Raw genomic sequence first — 18,722 nt, forward strand, 5'->3', positions numbered from 1 at the left:
GCGATGTGACCGGATGCCCCCCACTCTGGCTGTCCCGTCCTGGCTCCAGGGAGCACATGCAAGTTTCTGGGGGTGCCCCGATGAGATCAAGTGTTTTAAGTCACTCCCAGGAGGCTGTCCTGTGACCTGTGCACAAGCATGGCAGGCTGCTGGGGCCAGGGGCTGCTCTCTCCCCGCGCAGGGGGCTCTCGGCCAGGGCCGGCGGTAGCGGCCGGCCGCCCTGCGCACCGTGGGTCGGACGCCGCTGGGCCTTCGCCTTCCGCCTGCTTCCCGACTCGTCCAACGGCCGTTTCACAACTGCGTTCCGCAAGCCTCCCACAGCCTCCTCCTCTCTGGGCCGTGGCTCTGGGTCACACTTAAATACTTAAATAAAAAAGCAAGAAAGAGGCTCTGACCGGAGCCTCCTTTCCCACCAGCAGACCTGCTCCCAGGACAGTTCTCCAGCGGTCTCTGGCATCTGTGCTGTCAGAGCTCGGACAGCTTCTCTTCTGGACTCTCCCGTGGGTGTCTGCGTCGCCTGGCCTCAGGCGGAGAGGGCAGATGGGCCTGTAGCCCACCCCCAAGCCCGCCTTGCCCCGGAGTGGGGTAGGGGCTGGGGAGAGAGGGGACCCACAGCCGTTAGCTGTGCCAGGAGAGACAAAGCCTCACACCTGCCCTTGGGGCCTTGTGTCTTCTGCCGGGCCCCATGAAGCGTGGCCGGTGCCCCCGTCAGCTGAGTGCACAGTTCTGGCCGCCCCTAAAGCCCCTGCCTCTGTCCTGTCCAACCCCAGCCCCGCACGGCCTCCGGCCCTCCTCTCCTGAGTCTGCCTCCCCCTGCAAGACCTACCGTGTGCCCCCCGCCTCTGTGGCCTGCGCGCAGACAAGCTTCCTCCGGCATGGTCCTCTCGCAGGGCACAGGCTCCAGGACAACTCGTCCACCCCGTCCTGGCCTCCAGCCGCTCCCCCCGGGAAGCCTGGCACGACCCTGCCACCAGCCCCCGCAGACCAGCCGTGACCCCGCAGTGACCTCCACCTCACCACAGTACGAGCTGCCTGACCTCCCCTGTCCCCCCCGCCCCCCGGGGACCACTCCCGCCGTCTTTAAGGCCTTCCGTGGCAAAAGATGCCCAGATTTCACCAAGCACACACACGTGTGTGGTTTCAAGAACAGAAATAAAATGTCCTAAGGAGTAAAGCGGACAGCGGGGCGCCTGGCCGAGCCCCTGCTGGGGTGCGCAGCCCTTCGTGCCCAGACGGAGAGCTCGACATCCGTGCCGGGTGCTGGGGTTACTCGGGAAAAGAAGGAGGAGAAGGAGAAAGCGAGCGGCCGTGCGCTGAGCTGACGCAGCACGGCTGCCGCGTTTTCCTAAGTGGAGTCCGGCGGGCGCGGCCGCGGGTGCGACGGCCTGTGGCCTGTGGCCCTCACGGAAAAGTCAGCCACCTGCTACTTTGGGTCCTTTGGTTTTCAGCGCGGGACGGGGCGGGGGGCGAGCTGCTCAGTTCTCACTGTCTCTCAAGTCTTCGTTTCGCCCGGGTTGGTGAAGGACGCGTGCCCGGGGCCCGGGGGTTCCGGGCCCACAGCACGTGCGCACGGCCCGGGAGAGGCGTCGCCTGGCGCCAGGGACCGCTGCGAGCGGGCGGTGGCCGCCGCCGCCCCCACGCCCGCGCACTCGAGGCTGTCGGACACATCCCATGCCCGGCTGGGCGGTTACTTGCGCTGGGGTTTGCCAGGCTGCCCGGCGGGGAGGGGAGGGCGCGCTTGGCTTCGGCGGATCTTCCCAGGGCACCTCTGGCCCAGACTCTGTCCTTTGGAGGCTCTGGCCAGCAGGCGTCCTGCCACACCTGCTTACGCCGTCCTCGTGGCTCCTGACCTGCTTTCTTCCTGCTTCTCTTCCAGTCGCTCTGTCCGGAGTAATTTCTTCATATATGTCTGCATCACCGACCTGTTCAACCCACCCACCAAGATTTTAATTTGAATAATTACGTTTTCCTTTTCTTAAAGTTCCTGTTAGTTCTTTTCTTAAGCTTGCTTGGTCTTTCTTTATAATTCTTTGTTTCCCGAACATGCTTTCTTGTGAGTCTCTTACTTGTTTGAATCTATGAAACTCAGCCGGTTAGACCTTGTGTCTTCCAGGTTCTGGAAGGTCTGCTCTGCCGGTCTCATTCCCAGTGCCTTGACCCCTGTGTGTGGGATCCCACTCTCAGCTGGAATCTGATTTGTGGGGATGCTTATGGCCCGGGACAAAGGAGGCCCCCTAAAGCGGCCTGTCTCCACTGCCACCCGGTCCTTGGGGGCTCCACCGGTTCAGAATCCTGAGAACTGAAATCCTCAGGCCACCCAGGCCTTGTAACTGGGACCAACTCCCATGAGAGCATTTCTCTCACGGTGACAAGTTAGAGGTGACAGCCCTGCTGCCAGTGTCTGGGCGAGGGCCCTGACCCCGCTCTGGACAGGCAGGACACGGAGCTGTTTCTGACTCACCTTCCCGCGGAGGGTTGGGGGGGACCCTCCCCAGTCTCTGTCTTTGAGCCAGGATCGCCTGTCACACCCTCACCCTGGATGGGCCCTGAGTTTTGTCACTTGCTTTCCGAACACCGTGAGGCTACAACACCCAGTGCCAAGTTTACCCAGCTTGACGGGGGCCCCGGGGTCAAAGCTGCCGGTGGCGATCAGCCTGCAGTCGGGGCTCCTTCACGGGCTCTCTGGCTCTAAGAGCTCTTCACTCCTTGCCACGTATGGGTGCCTTCAAGCATGACCGCGGCATGTCTGAGGAGCACACTCTGGGCTACGTATTTTGTTGTATGTTGGCTCCAGCCAACGTGGCGCTTGAGCCCATGACCCCGAGACCAACAGTCAGCGGGGTCCACTGACGGAGCTGGCCAGGCGCCCTGACTGTGGCATTTCCTTCGGCAGGTTTGTGGGGCCGTGGGCAGAGGCAGTGTGAGTCCAGGCCTCTGCTGGGGCGCTGGGACACGGGGCTGAGCTTTACACTGAACTAGAGTGACTCAGACGCGAGGCAGAGGGAACACTCTCCTCGAATAAGGCCTGAAAGAGCTTCCCATTAAAAATTCTCCTTTAAAATTCTTCTGGAAGAAGAAAAACATATCCAAAGACTACTATGGGAGATTTGCAAAGTATGTAAGGATAAATCTAAAGAATTTAGTCAAATGCGAGCGCCTAGCTGGCTCAGTCAGTTCAGCCTCTGCCTTTGGCTCAGGTCATGATCCTGGAGTCCCGGGACCCAGTCCCACATCGGGCTCCCTGCTCGGTGGGGGGTCTGCTTCTCCCGCTGGTCTCTCTCTCTCTCATTCTCTCTGTCTCTCTCAAGTAAATGAATAAAATCTTTTAAAAAATAAAAATAAAAAAATAAAAGAAAGAACAAGAAACACAGGATACTCTCAATAGATGCTGAAAAAGCATTTGACAAAGCACAGCATCCTTTCTTGATCCAAACTCTTCACAGTGTAGGGAAAGAGGGTACACACCTCAATATCATCAAAGCCATCTATGAAAAACCCACCGCGAATATCATTCTCAATGGAGAAAAACTGAGAGCTTCTCGCCTAAGGTCAGGAACACGGCAGGGATGTCCACTATCACCACTGCTATTCGACATAGTACTAGAGTCCCAGCCTGAGCAATCAGACAACAAAAAGAAATTAAAGGCATCCAAATTGGCAAAGAAGAAGTCAAACTTTAGCTCTTCGCATAGCTCTTCTATGTGGAAAACCTAAAAAACTCCACCCCCAAACTGCGAGAACTCGTACAAGAATTCAGTAAAGGGTCAGCGGTATAAAATCAATGCACAGAAGTCGGTTGCATTTCTCTACACCAACAGCAAGACAGAAGAAGGAGAAATTAAGGAGTCCATCCCACGCACATCTGCACCCGAAACTGTCAGATGTGCAGGAACAAACCTAACCAAAGACACAAAGGAGCTATACCCTGAAAACTACAGATCATTCATGAAATAAATGGAGAAAGACACAAAGAAATGGAAAAACATTCCATGCTCATGGGTTGGAAGAACAAATATTGTGAAAATGTCTATGCTACCTAAAGCAATCTACACGTTTAATGCAATCCCTATCAAAACACCATCGGGGCACCTGGATGGCTCAGTGGGTTAAAGCCTCTGCCTTCGGCTCAGGTCATGATCTCGGGGTCCTGGGATCGAGCCCCGCATCGGGCTCTCTGCTCAGCGGGGAGCCTGCTTCCTCTCTCTCTCTGCTGCCTCTCTGTCTGCTTGTGATCTCTGCCTGTCAAATAAATAAATAAAATCTTAAAAACAAACAAACAAACAAACAAACAAAAACCACCATCAACTTTTTCACAGAGCTGCAACAAATAATCCTAAAAAATTTTTTTTAAACATTTTATTTATTTATTTGACCGACAGAGATCACAAGTAGGCAGAGAGGCAGACAGAAAGAGTGGGAAGCAGGCTCCCTGCCGAGCAGAGAGCCCGATGTGGGGCTCGATCCCAGGACTCCGAGATCACGACCCAATCCAAAGGCAAAGGCCCAACCCACTGAGCCACCCAGGTGCCCCAATAATCCTAAAATTTATGTGGAACTGGAATAGACCCTGAATAGCCACAGGAATGTTGAAAAAGAAAACCAATGCTGGCGGCATCACAACTGCAGACTTTAAGCTTTGTTACAAAGCTGTCATCATCAAGACAGCCTGGTCCTGAGGCGCCTGGGTGGCTCAGCGGGTTAAAGCCTCTGCCTCCGGCTCAGGTCATGATCTCAGGGTCCTGGAATCGAGCCCCCGCATCGGGCTCTCTGCTCAGCGGGGAGCCTGCTTCTTCCTCTCTCTCTGCCTGCCTCTCTGCCTGCTTGTGATCTCTCTCTCTCTTTCAAACAAATAAATAAAATCTTAAAAAAAAAAAAAGATAGCCTGGTACTGGCACAAAAACACAGATCAATGGAACAGAATAGAAAACCCAGACATGGACCATCACCTCTATAGTCAACTAATCTTCGACAAAGCAGGAAAGAACGTCCAATGGAAAAAAGACAGTCTCTTCAACAAATGGTGTTGGGAAAATTGGACAGCCACATGCAGAAGAATGAAACTGGATCATTTCCTTACACCACACATGAAAACAGACTCAAATGGATGAAAGACCTCAGTGTGAGACAGGAAGCCATCCAGATCCTAGAGAACACAGGCAGCGACCTCTGTGACCTTGGCAGCAGCAGCTTCTTGCTATATGTGTCCCCAAAGGCAAGGGAAGCAAGGGTAAAAGTGAACTCCTGGGACTTCATCAAGATCAAACACTTTTGCACAGCAAAGGAAACAGTGGACAAAACCAAAAGACAACTGACAGAATGGGAGAAGATAATCACAAACGTCTTATCAGATAAAGGCTAGTATCCAAAATCTATAAAGAACTTATCAAACTCAAAAAGAATCCAATCAAGAAACAGGCAGAGGACATGAACACACATTTCTGCAAAGACATCCAGACGGCCAACAGACACATGGGAAAGTGCTCCACATCACTCGGCGTCAGGGAAATACAAATCAAAACCACGATGAGATCCCAACCTCACACCAGTCAGAATGGCTAAAATTAACATGTCAGGAAACGACAGATGCTGGCAGGATACGGAGAAAGGGGAACCCTCCGGCACTGTTGGCGGGAACGCAAGCTGGTGCGGCCACTCTGGAAAACAGCATGGAGGTTCCTCGGAAAGTTGAAAATAGAGCTGCCCTATGACCCAGCAATCGCACTACTGGGTATTTACCCTAAAGATACAGATGCAGTGATCTGAAGGGGCACGTGCACCCCAATGTCCATAGCAGCAATGTCCACAGCAGCCGAACTACAGAAAGAGCTGAGATGTCCATCGACAGATGAATGGATACAGACGATGTGGTGTATATACACAACGAAACACCATGCAGCCACCAGAAAACGAAATCTTGCTATTTGCAATGATATGGACAGAACTAGAGGCTGTTAGGCTGAATGAAATAAGTCAGTCAGAGAAAGACAGTTATCACGTGATCTTACTGACAACGAGGAGTCTGAGAAACGAGACAGAGCAGCCAAGGGGAAGGGAAGGAAAAACAAAACAAGACGAAATCAGGGGGAGACAAACCGTAAGAGACCCTCAGCCACGGGAAACAGACCGAGGCTGGAGGGGCCGGGGGCACTGGGTGACGGGCACTCGGGGGTCACGGGATGGGACGTCCTGAGCAGCCGATGCGTCACTGACCCGAACTGTCAGTTTCTGTCCCTGAAACTGACAGTTCACTCAGTGTAAATTAATTGAATTTAAATGTGAAAATGTTTAAAAAAAAATTTTTTTTAAGTCAAGTGAGAACCTGGGGGGTAGTGGGGTGGTGAGATCTGTAATTCATGTTTTAGAAAAGGCCTAATTCCCATCATAATGACCAGCTCCCACAAATCAGTAAGACAAAGACAGCAAACTCCAAGTACAAAGGGGCGGGACTGGAAGGCAGGAGAGGAAGTGAGGACTCCACCTCCCCACCCCAGCGGCTGCAGACACGGCCAGAGCCCCGCTGGACAGCGGCTTCTAGAACCGACAAAGCAAAGCCCCTCGGGCTGCAAGACCCTTCGCTATAACAGGACACGTGTGACAGAAGACTGGAAATAACCCACAAAGTCCACAGCAGGGACAACGGTCACACGGGTTGGGGCACATGGACCCAACGGAGCATGCTGCGTGGGGCAGCAGGGACGCTCTGTGCACAGGGACCCCCGAGGGGCTCCGCACGGGCTGCCCTTCCGCCGTCTTGCATCGGGGGGTGGTGGCACGCAGCTCCCCGAGAGCTGGGCCCTCCTGGTGGATCCTTCTGACATCAAGAGCACCAGGCGGGACTAGGGCAAGGACAGAGCCATGCTCGCGAGGCCGGCTGGCACAGGGAGTGCCCAGTCGCCCCAGTGGACGCACCAGCTCCCCAGGGAGCGGACCCCCGCCGGTGGCCTGCAGGGCGTGCGGTGGGTGCGGACGGGCCCGCGGGTGACGTGGCCGGAGCGCCCGCACAGGCGGAAGGAACGCCTCGTGTCTGTCCGCATGTCAGCCTGGGAGTGGCCACCCAGCCCTGCCCGGCAGCGGCGGGGACAGCACATCTCACCCCTGTTCTGACCTCCAGCCAGATGGTCATGGCTCACGTTCTGCCTTCCCGCTTCTCTCTGAGACCCCGAGAGCAGGGTCCCCAGTGGGAATGGAAATGCTCCTCGAGCTGGAAGGACTGAGCCAGCGGGACCCCCGCGACGGATCCCATGACAGGGGCCGAGCTGGCTGTCACGGCCGCCTGCCCGCACTCATGGACCTTTGTCCCATGCGGTCCCTACATAAACTGGGATGTGTTTCCTGCACCCGGAGGGTTCTGAATGCTGGCTGTCCAGGAACGGCGTCCCTGAAATAATCTTTCTCATGTCACCACCGCCGTCTCTCTGCCTGTGGCTTCTGTCAGTGGCGAGGGGCCAAGCCTGGCCTGTTGAGGACCCTGGAGCCCTGCCCCAGCCTACCTGGTGCCGAGTCGTCCTGGGACGTGAGGCCAGAGGGGCTGGATCCCAGGTCCAGTAACTTCCATGTGTCCTGGAGGGGACCGCTGGCCACCGAGGAGGAGCTCCCAGCCAGGCACCTACTCTCCGTGGGGCCTTCGTGAGCTGGGCGCAGCTTTGGGGACTGGTTTTCTTTGTGCCGAGGGCATCTGCAAGTCGCCGCAGACATTCTGTGTTGTCGCTAGGGAAGTAAACAAAGACAGAATGATCCCAGAGAGCCAGCTCTCCCTGCCCCTGGAGTCAGCGACAAGACTGCAGGCAAGGCTGGACGCCAGGCCTTGGGCAGAGGCTTCAGGGGCTGTCGCGCAGAGGCCCCGGGGACAGGCCCACGCTCCCAAGCACACTGGCTGGCCAATGCGGGACCAGATGGGATTCCTATGGACCCTGGAAGGACAAAGCAGTCTGGTCTCCATGGAAATGCCCCAGAGCCCACCTCTCTGGCTGCGCCAAGGCCCCCTCTGGCGTCCGTGCCCACCCGTCCCCCCACGCCCTGGGTGCGCCCAGTCTGCGGAGGCATGAGAGCCAACTCCCTCCATCCTAAGAGGACCGTCTGGGGTGGCCACAGCGGCAGCCCCCTGCTAGGACCCCAGGCGCTCTGCTGCCCGCGGCTGGTCCCCGTGCTGAGATGGGGCGTGGTGTCCCCAGCACCCGCGGCCCAGCATACCTGCCCTGACCTTGTCACTGCTCCCGCCGCCTGGCCCTGCGGAGGCTGGCTTCTCCCGGCTGTCTGCGCCAGGCGGGGCTGCACCTTCCCGGAGTACTCGGAGACACGGGTCTTCCTGGTGTTCTCAGAGTCCTGCCATGGAAGTGCAAACAGAAAAGGAATCCAGTGCTGGTGGGGCTGATGGGCTGTGTTACCAAGGTCTCCCTCGAGATGAGGAAGGACTCCCTGTGTCAGGGACTCACTCAGGTCAGTGGCAGCCAGGAAAGGAGGGGCACAGTCATGTCCACCCGCCAGGATGAACAGCGTCCCCAAGTGCCCCTTCCGGCTTTCAGGAGACCAAGCGCCCCGACATCACACAGACCGCTTTGCCGCGGCCTGGCCCCCGTGCCCCTCAGTCTGCTGGCAGGGGGGACGCCCGCCGAGCCGTCGAGGGGAACTGTAAGGAGTCTTAGGAGGCACCGAACAGAAACCTGGAAGAAAACGGAGGAGTTAAAAGGAGCCGGACTAGGGCAGACGTCGAGCAGCGGCCACTCGCGTGGGAGCCGGCCAGACCCCCAGCCTCTTCCCGGAGCCCCGGAGGACATTCAGGCCCACGGCGCCGCTCTTCTCTGCTCTGGCGGGATTAATATTGGAGTTGGACTGAGTGATGCATGCGTGTCTTTGGTTTCAACGAGCCGGCTCTGGTGACGAATGGGCTTTTCGTGTTTGTTGAGCGACTCCCCGAGCTTCTTCCTCCGCGGTTTCTTTACTTTTTTTTTTTTTTATATTAATTTATGTATTTTCAGCATAACAGTATTCATTGTTTTTGCACCACACCCAGTGCTCCGTGCAATCCGTGCCCTCTCCAGTACCCACCACCTGGTACCCGACCTCCCACCCCCGCCGCTTCAAACCCCTCAGATTGTTTTTCAGAGCCCACAGTCTCTCAGGGTTCACCTCCCCTTCCAATTTCCCCCAACTCCCTTCTCCTCTCCATCTCCCCATGTCCTCCATATTTGTTATGCCCCACAAATAAGTGAAACCATATGATAATTGACTCTCTCTGCTTGACTTATTTCACTCAGCAGAATCTCTTCCAGTCCGGTCCATGTTGCTACAAAAGTTGGGTATTCGTCCTTTCTGATGGAGGCATAATCGTGGTTTCTTTTCTTTTTCTAAACATTTATTGAGAGAAAGTGAAAGTGAGCACGGGCGGGCGGGGGGCAGAGGCAGAGAATCTCACCCCCCACTGAGCAGGGAGCCCGACACGACACTACACGACACGGGGCTCGATCCCCGGACCTGAGGTCATGACCTGGGCCGTGATCGAGAGTCAGACACTTCACCGACGGCGCCCTTCCTCCGTGGTTTCCGGTCATATCCGCTGCTTACTTATCTGCTGGTTCAGAGACTGGGCCTCAGGGAGTCGTCCTCTCCCAAGCTGTAAGAGAGGAGTCCTCTCACTGGGGTAGCGCAGACGTGAATTCTGTGGTCTGGAGGGGTTAACAGAGCGTAAGACGGTCCTTAATGTACCCGCAGGAAGTGGAGGTCCAGGGAGCAAGGCGCACGTTTTACTGTGACAGAGAACAGGCATATCTTTGCGGCCACTTGGGAGATTTTCTTCCAACACGAGTTTAGAATTTTAACCAATGCAGGCTGCAAAGTCACGGATGCGGATACTTCAGTGCTTCAATGGCATGTCCCACAAGCGGTGAAGGGGTCCTCCAGGACAGGGGGCCGGGCGGGGGACGAGGTCCTCTGGTGGAAGTAGCCATGGTCTCCAGCCCCTTTTCTGTGGCCAGCCCTGCCCAGGTTCTCAGGCCAGCGTCGCCTCATCGGACAGAGCACTGCTGCTGTGCAGGCCTCTCCTGCAGACCCACTCCGGGCACTGTCCGTGCTGTCCCTGCCGTCCCGCGACTGAGACACTGCCCTTGGCCGAGGACTTGTGTCGCGGCCCAGCGGAAGCCCCGCGACCCCCCGCCCAGTGAGGTGTGTGCCCGACGGACGTGCTGGATGGGCTGCTCTGGCCTCGCCAAGCTCAAGCCACCGCTCACCTCCCCCAGTCCAGCAGCGGGGTTCCTGGCCGCTCTCGCTTTCCAAAGCCATCCCACAGCGAACCCCGACTTCAGCTGTCTCCAGATGTGACACTTCTCCCGGCTGGCCGCCCAGCGCTTGTTCCCAGGCCCCTGGGTCAACGTAGAACCTGAACACAGCCACCTTGCGCAGGCCACCTTGGGGTTCACGTCAGCCCACGGCGGAACGGGCCTCTCTCTCCCAGCAGGCTGCTACTTCACGGCCAAGGAACTTTGAAAAGGCAAAGCCACACAAGGGAGACTACCTTGGCGCAGCACAGGCAGGTAAGGTTAGTCTCGAGACTTTAGGAAACTCCCCTATCCTTCCAGGAAACCGAACGCTGGCAAATGACACATACACACGGCGCCAAGACATGCGCTTGCTACCGCCATCAGCTCACGACAGGCAGGAGCTCCTGGTTGTGCGGAACGGCTTGTGAAGAACGGACTCTGAAGGCAGCAACGTCTGGCCCGGGCACGCGGTGGCTGGCACACCGGAGGCCGTGACCTCTGTGGAAGGACAGTGGCATCCCGCCGGCCGGGCCCCGGGTCGCAGTCATTGGGCTAGAGTCAGAAGCACGAGCAGATAGAACGCAGCATCTGTTCTGGGTAAGAACTCAGTAGAGCAGGAGAAAGAACTTCTAACTGACAAAGCGTCTGTCTGAGGTCGAGCTGCATGAAATTGCTGATATTGAACCACTTCTGACTCAGAGAAATGGCCACTTCATAGGATTCAGCATAGGATTCAGCATCTGCCTTTGGCTCAGGTCACGATCCCAGTGTCCTGGGTTCGAGTCCTGCACTGGGCTCTCTGCTCAGTGGGGAGCCTGCTTCTTCCCCTGCTTGTGTGCTCTCGCTCTCTGACAAATAAATAAAAACTCTTTTTTTAAAGTATTTTATTTCTTTATTTGACAGGCAGAGATCACAAGTAGGCAGAGAGAGAGGGGAGGAAGCAGGCTCCCCGCTGAGCAGAGAGTCCGATGCGGGGCCCGATCCCAGGACCCTGAGACCATGACCTGAGCCGAAGGCAGAGGCTTAACCCACTGAGCCACCCAGGCGCCCCATAAATAGAAACTCTTTTTTTTTTTTTTTTTTTTTAAGATTTTATTTATTTGACAGAGAGAGATCACAAGTAGGCAGAGAGAGAGAGAGAGAGGAGGAAGCAGGCTCCCTGCTAAGCAGAGAGCCCGACGCGGGACTCGATCCCAGGACCCTGAGATCATGACCTGAGCCGAAGGCAGCGGCCCAACCCACTGAGCCACCCAGGCGCCCCTAAATAGAAACTCTTAAAAAAAAGAAAGCCAACTCTGCTCCTAACCGCCCACAATACCTAGAAAAGGTTAGTTTAAAGAGAGCCTCGAGATGAACAAACAGGTACAGTCATCAGACAGAATGCCCCCCGGCAGGAAGAAGGGAGCTTTCCAGCCGCGGGAAGACGTGAGGCAGCTCACGTGCGCGTTCCCCGGAGAAAGAGGCCGCGCAGCGCAGGACGTTCCGGAAACAGCAGAGCTGGGGGGCAGCAGGATCAGTGGGTACCAAGGACAGAGCTGGGCGGGGGAAGGATGAACAGAGCACAGGGAACTGTCGGACGGCGAGACTGCTCCGTCGGAGACCACGATGGTGGACACACGTCATTACACACGTGTGCAAACCCACAGAACGCACAGCGGCGAGAGCGAGCTGCGACGTACGCCACGGGCTCCGCGTGACGATGGCGTGTCCGCGCGGGCTCGTCAGCTGTGACAGACCCAGCATCTGTGGGATGCTGACATGTGTGCGCCAGAGGACTTTCGTAACAATGTTTACAGCAAAAAACACCCTGACTGTCCCCCGAGAGACGAACGGGGGCGTCCCCCGCTGCTGTACTTGTTCGACACAAAGGATGTGCAGAGACCAGTGTGCAGACCTGGGCTCGGCGCCACACCTGGCAGAGGCCAAATCCTCACCTCTGTCCAGCCCATGAGCTAAACATAGTTTTTACGTTTTTAAATAGTTGAAAAAAATCTGTTTCATGACAGGAAGATTACATGAAATCGAACTTTCAGAGTCTATTGGGCTCTCGTGGGGCGCACCGAGGCCCGTCTTCTCACGTCCCACCCGCACCACAGCTGGCCCAGCAGCAGAGTCGTGCACATGTTCACGTGTCTGTGTGTGTCACCCAGCCGCCCATCCGCCCGTCCATCTGTCCATCCAGCCACCCATCACCTATCTATCTAAAATGCAGGGGAGGCAGAGGGAGAGAAGAAAGAGAGTGCCGCAGCCAATGCAGTATCAGTCAACAACCGGTAGGTCTAGGTGAAGCGCATAGTGCTATTTCTGCAACTGTGTAAATCTGAAATTATTTCAAAATAAAAAATGAATTCGAAAACGACATAAGCAAGAGTTTAAATGTTTAACACATGATTAAAAAAAAGTCAGTTCAAAACCAGTGAGAAAAAGGATAATTACTTAAGGGCACTATGACAGTGAAACAGAAAAGCTAGAAGAAATGGGTAGATATTTACCTAAACTCGAAATAGAGAAAAAACCCAGTGAAATAAATCATGAAAGTAGACCGACAGAGTTCACCATATTAAAAAAGTTATCGGTGGGTTAAGAAAACAAAGAAAGGATCAGGCAGGTAACTCTGGGAAAGGTTGTAACGGACAAGGAGCAGTTCCTTCATTGATAAGGAACTCGAGAGAACTAATGTGTACAAACACAGTGGAAGGACTAACAAAGCATGTGTATAGATAACCCACAAAAGAGGAAATATATGTGGCCAATAAATAGATTACAGGCTTTAATACCACCAAAGAAACAAGAAAAGTCTAAAAGATGAAATTTTTTTGACCTACCATATTCGTAAAGATTTGAAAAATAGGGGACGCCTGGGGGGCTCAGTCAGTTGGGCATCTGCCTTCAGCTTAGGTCATGGTCCTAAGGTCCTGGGGTCGAGCCCTGCGTCAGGCTCCCTGCCCAGTAGGGCACCTGCTTCTCCCTCTGCCTGCGTGTGTGCGTGTGTGTGCGCTCACTGTTCTCTCTCTCAAATAAATAAATAAAATCTTTTTTAAAAAAAGGAAAAATAACGCCCAGATGGGTAGGCTGCGGTAAAACACTCACATGATGTAATTGGTAATTTTACGTTTGCCATTTACTCAGGTCATTTTAAAATCAGCAGGAGGGGTGCCAGAGCGGCCCCACTGGTTAAGTGTCCGACTTCCGGTCTCAGCCTTGGGTTCAGCTCAGGTCAGGATCTCCGAGTTGGGAGACAGCCCCCAGGCGGGCTCTGGCTCAGCCCCGAGTCTGCCTGAGAGTCCCTCTCCCCCTCCCTCGGCCCCCCCTCTAAAATGAATAAACTAATCTTTAAAACGAAAACAGGGGAGACGCTCTGAGAAGTTACTGGTAGCGGCACTTGCGTGTGAGCATCAGAGGCCTTCCCAGCTGAGCTCACGGGGTTTGCGACCCCACACGCAGGTGGCCCGTGGACAGGTACTACAGGGACACTTCGCAGATAAAGGAGGGTTACCTGAGCTGCAAAACGGGGCTGCAGTTGTCCCGAAGGGGCCTCGCGGGTGACACTCCGGTTCTGGACCCCGGGGCCGGGCGGGCGGTGAGGAGCCGCTCCCCCTAGAAACAAGGGAGGAGAAGGATCTGCTTCTTTGGGGTGTTCTTGCTTGTCTGGTTCTCGTGGAAGCTCTACGTGGGCCTTGAACTCACCACCCCGAGGTCAGGACCTCGCGCTCCAGCGACCCAGACCGGGCGCCGACGGGGTCTGCTCCGAGGCCCGTCCCTCTGCCCCGGCGGCCGCACAAGCACTCGGCGCGCGGCCCTGCTCGGGGCACGTCCGTCTGGAGGGGCGGCCGCGGGGGCCCGGGACGCTCCGGAGACGCGCGAGGACCCTCCGCGGCGCGTCCGGACCGGGCAGGGCCCCCGGCGGCCGGCGCGGGGCGAGCGGGCTCGGCGCCTCCGGGTCTCGGAATCCCGGCCGGGGGCGCGCTCGGAGCGAGCGTGGGGCCCCGCGAGGCCGCGGAGAAGTTCTGCTTCGACGAAGGGGAGAAGCGCGCGGAGGGCGGCTGGACGGGGCGGCCGCGGGGACGCGGGGTCGCGGGGACGCGGGGTCGCGGGGACGCGGGGACGCGGGGTCGCGGGGACGCGGGGTCGCGGGGTCGCGGGGACGCGGGGTCGCGGGGACGAGGTCCCGCCGCCCCTCGGTCAGCGGCCTCGCCCGCGCCCCTGCCCCGTCCTCTCGCCCGCGGCGACCCCGCGCCCCGCACCCCGCAGCACGGTCCCTCCGAGGGACGCGCCGTCGCCCCGTGTCGCCGCCGGGAGCTTCTCGCCGCGCGTCGCGGACGGACGTGGCCAACCCCGGCGGCTGCGTGCGGTTCGCTCCGCCCGCGGCTTCGGGCGCCCGCGGGGGTCGCCGTCCACCCCGCCCCGTCCCCGCCCCGCCCCGCCGCCCGTCCAAGCTGCGGCCGCGTCCAGGCCCAGCAGCGCCCTCCGCTCCCGCCCGGCGCGACCCGCCCCCCGGGCCTTCTCAGGGGAAACTTCGGACGAGTCGGCCACCGAGTGCACGGACGGGGGAGCCGCCCTGGAGGTGGCCTGCGAACCCTGACCGCGACCCGCCGCGCCGCCGGAGGCTCGGTGACCGTCCCTGCTCTCCCTCGCACAACCCGGGCGGACTGACGCGCGACAGCTTTGGCCCCAGCAGTGTCCGGGACCGTCTGAAACTATCTGGGTCTTGGGTTTATGGCCACGTGACAACGGAAAGCTGATTATAAAACCTCCAATTTATAGGAAAACAATAGCCCTCTAGGTCTTTAAAAAAACTTGCTTAGGAGTGTTTGAAAACTGTCTGCGGTTCCAATTCAGCCTATTTTCTGGGTATTCCATAAATTGAATCTTGAACAGCCACTGCAGCATTGCAGTCTGCGACATTCGTAATAGCATCTTCCAGAACAAACATCTGCAGCTGAATTCAGTGGCAACCATTCAAATTCTCTCAGATCGGGTAGACTCCGGTGTTTATGTTCTACCTTGTATCCGTTAGTGGCCCACCGAGTCTCCTAAGAATAATATTGGTTTTATTGATGCTGGTTGAGAATTGTAGCTGTTCTTGGTTTCTTTCAGATTGAAAAGCATAATAAGTTTAAAGGTTTTCATTTGCTGTTGTCTTTTTTATTTTAAAGATTTTATTTACTTATTTGACAGAGAGAGAGAGAGAGACACCCAAGCAGGGGGAGGATCAGACGGAGAGGGAGAAGCAGGCCTCCCACAGAGCAGGGAGCCCGATGTGGGGCTTGATCCTGGGACTCTGGGATCATGACCTGAGCCAAAGGCCGACGCTTAACAACCGAGTCCCCCCAACCCCCGGCCCCCCGGCGCCTCAGTCTCCCTCTGTGTCAGTTTCTTTATTCTGTGAACCAGCTTTTCCTTGGAACCGGCTGTGACATCTGACTGGCCCCCTCACTACCTAGTGAGCCCTAAACCTGTGCCCATTGTCATAGCTATTTGAGCCATATTTTACCTTTCTGGAAACGACCCTTTTAAACACCTGATTAAAAATACCGACAAGTGGGCGCCTGGGTGGCTCAGTGGGTTAAGCAGCTGCCTTCGGCTCGGGTCATGATCTCGGGGTCCTGGGATTGAGTCCCGCATCGGGCTCTCTGCTCAGCAGGGAGCCTGCTTCCTCCTCTCTCTCTCTCTGCCTGCTTCTCTGCCTGCTTGTGATCTCTGTCAAATAAATAAATAAAATCTTAAAAAAAAAAATACCGACAAGTGTTACCAGACATCAGAAAGGACGGCGCACAGCGGGAAGCAGGCTGAGCAGCACCTCTGCGGGCACTTCACACCTAGGGACAGGATGGGGAACTGGCAGAAACGCAGGAGCCGCACCGAGATTTCGACACAAAATCATGGATCTCGGCAGTTCAAGTTGACAAACACACATAAATTTAGAAAAAATGTGAGTAAGTATGTATGATAAGGCTGCTTAACAGAACAGATTTAAAAGTAAAACTCAACACATGTTTAAAAATAACTAAAAAATTCTAAAACTCTCCTAAACGACTCAGGTGAACTAGAAAACCCGGTGCACAGCGGCAGACTATCTGGAAGCTAATCACACCGACAGCGCTGCCCCTCCAGACCCCCAAGGCCCAGCCACAGCAGCCCTCAGATGGGGACGCGATCAATAAACAAGAATAACGCAACTGTTAAAGAAATCAGGGAAAGATCAAATCCAATGAAAGAAATGAACAAACACAATGCGTAACCTCCTTATAAAGATAAAGGAATCCATCCACTGGCTCCCACCATTTCCTCTGGGGAAGCCCAGGGAGGCAGGAGAGGAGGGAGGGAGGGGGAGCGAGAGGCTTCCGGCAGGTCCGACGGGATCTCCAGAAGAGGCCGGAAACCAGTGGGACGGAGAGTCTTTAAAGAGACGACGGCTGAGAATTTCAAAGAATGGGAAACCAACCAACCAACCAACCAACCGTAGTCTTAAGATTTCAGAAAACCAGCCACTTCCTGAGCAGGTAAAATGAAGGCAAACTGATCTAGTCCAGACACCAGCCAGTAACACAGGAGAAAGGCAGCCAGAGAGAAAAGGGAGGCCCTCCCCAAGGACAGGGCCCCGACGGAGGACACTGGGACATTTGCTTTAAAAAAGGTTGTAAGAAAATGCCAGGTTCTTGTTCCAGCCAAGCCATCATTCTAGAAAGTGGTCACAATACAATCTTTTTTTTTTTAAATTAATTAATTAATTCATTTATTTGACAGAGAGAGATCACAAGTGGGCAGGGGTGCGGGAAGCAGGCTCCCCGCCAAGCAGAGAGCCCGATGCGGGGCACCATCCCAGGACCCTGGGATCATGACCTGAGCCGAAGGCAGAGGCTTAACCCACTGAACCGCCCAGGCGCCCCATGATAAAATCATTTTTGACAACAAGCATATGCGCTGCCCCTGTGCCACGGTCACGTGGGAGACACTGGCGTCCAGGAGCCAGCCCGGCACGAGTCTCAGTCAAGCAGGACACACAACATGACTGAACATCACTGCTTCCACACTGGGATAGTTTTACAACAGGATCTGAGACGCACGTGTAATAACGAATAGCAAACATGAGTAGTGATTTTCGTATTCACACACACGTGCCTAGAAAACAGTGGTGGGTTAGCAGGCTAACTAAAGCTAGGTCCCTAATCTGTTTTTTTGTTTTTTTACCAAAGAATGTTTTTCTTAAGATTCTATTTGAGAGTGAGAGAGCACGATGGGGAGGGAGGGGCAGAGGGAGAGGCAGGCTCCCGGCTGAGCGGGGGGCCCGGCGCGGGAGCCCAGCGCGGGTCTCAATCCCGGCTGAGCGGGTCTCAATCCGGGACCCTGGCAGATGCTTCACTGACTAAGCCACCCAGACGCACCCCCACAAGTCATTTCTCCATGAACAAAAACTTCATCAAGAAAATGACACAATAAGGAGACAGGAAAGGCTCTGTGCTCCCTGCGACCCCGGGAGAAAGGCAGAACAGAGGCAGTGAAAGGGTCAGCGGCCCCCAGGGAGGGGAGGGACTCGCAGGCAGAGCACAGAGGATTTCTGTAAAATTCCTCTGCACGATGCCACCCACAGTCCCGTGGCAGGTATGTGTGTGACACGCCTGTCCCAACCTGTATGACGTCCAGCACCAAGAGGACCCCAGATGTCAGCGTGGACTCGGTGCCGATGACGGGTGGGGAGGTTCGTGGCCTGTGACCACGGAGGCCCTGTGGTAGCAGGTTGGCTGCGGGGGGCATTCTGAACCTAAAACTGCTCTGAAACGCCGAGTCTTCACAGCAGTGCTAGATGCTGAGACCCTCGGAAAGAACCTCTGGAGGCCTCACCCGAGATCCAGAGGGTGCGGGCGGCGGGAGTTGCCGGGAGCAGCAGGGTCGGTGGGAAGGGCCAGGCCCCACGGCGGGTGGTGCCGCTGTCCGCCTCAGCGGTGAGGGGTGAGCCCTCGGGACGGCTGCCCCATAGTCGTGGGCCCCCCACACCAGGCTGCCAGAGCGGGCCCAGGGCCAGTGCAGCCTGACCACAGGCCCACACGCCGTCGGCCCGTCGGTGCAGAGCCCCAGGCCTGCCTGACCGGGAGCCTGACCCCAGGTGGGACGGGCACGAGGGGTGAAGACTGGGCAGCCAGAGCTGAGGCCGGCGAAGGGACTGGGGTGCCCGCTCCCTGTGAGGATGGGGGCCCTCCCCAGAAGGAGCTGGGGGCGGATGCACCCTGGGGCGGGTGCAGGAGAGCCCCGGGTCGGGCATGCCGGGCAGGGCTGGGCCCGCTGAGGGGGCTGAGAAGCACCTGGAAACACGTCCAGACGGACGGAGCCTCCTGGCGCCACCTCAGCTGGGCCGGCAGGCATTATTTGTTGTCAGATGATGATAAGATATTTGTGTCACGGTTGGGTTATAAGGCAGATGTATTCACGAACCAGATAAATGGTCTTTGTGGAAAAAAAAGCAGACAGACC

The 18,722-nt window shown here is 56.4% G+C and overlaps 1 protein-coding gene across 8 annotated transcripts in view; it reads right to left on the reverse strand.

The window, feature by feature from the left end:
* Positions 1 to 18,722, reverse strand: part of CCDC57 (coiled-coil domain containing 57) — a 92,892-nt gene that overhangs the window by 18,432 nt on the left and 55,738 nt on the right. For all 8 annotated transcript variants that reach the window (XM_032322108.1, XM_032322114.1, XM_032322113.1 and 5 more), the window contains 3 exons: positions 13,750 to 13,850; positions 8,191 to 8,322; positions 7,491 to 7,707 (listed from right to left, as the gene is read on the reverse strand). In XM_032322108.1, the coding sequence (XP_032177999.1) occupies positions 7,491 to 7,707; positions 8,191 to 8,322; positions 13,750 to 13,850 (450 nt within the window). The remainder of the gene's footprint in view (positions 1 to 7,490; positions 7,708 to 8,190; positions 8,323 to 13,749; positions 13,851 to 18,722) is intronic.

The sequence above is a fragment of the Mustela erminea genome, chromosome 18 (genome assembly GCF_009829155.1).
Source record: "Mustela erminea isolate mMusErm1 chromosome 18, mMusErm1.Pri, whole genome shotgun sequence".
NCBI lineage: Eukaryota > Metazoa > Chordata > Mammalia > Carnivora > Mustelidae > Mustela > Mustela erminea.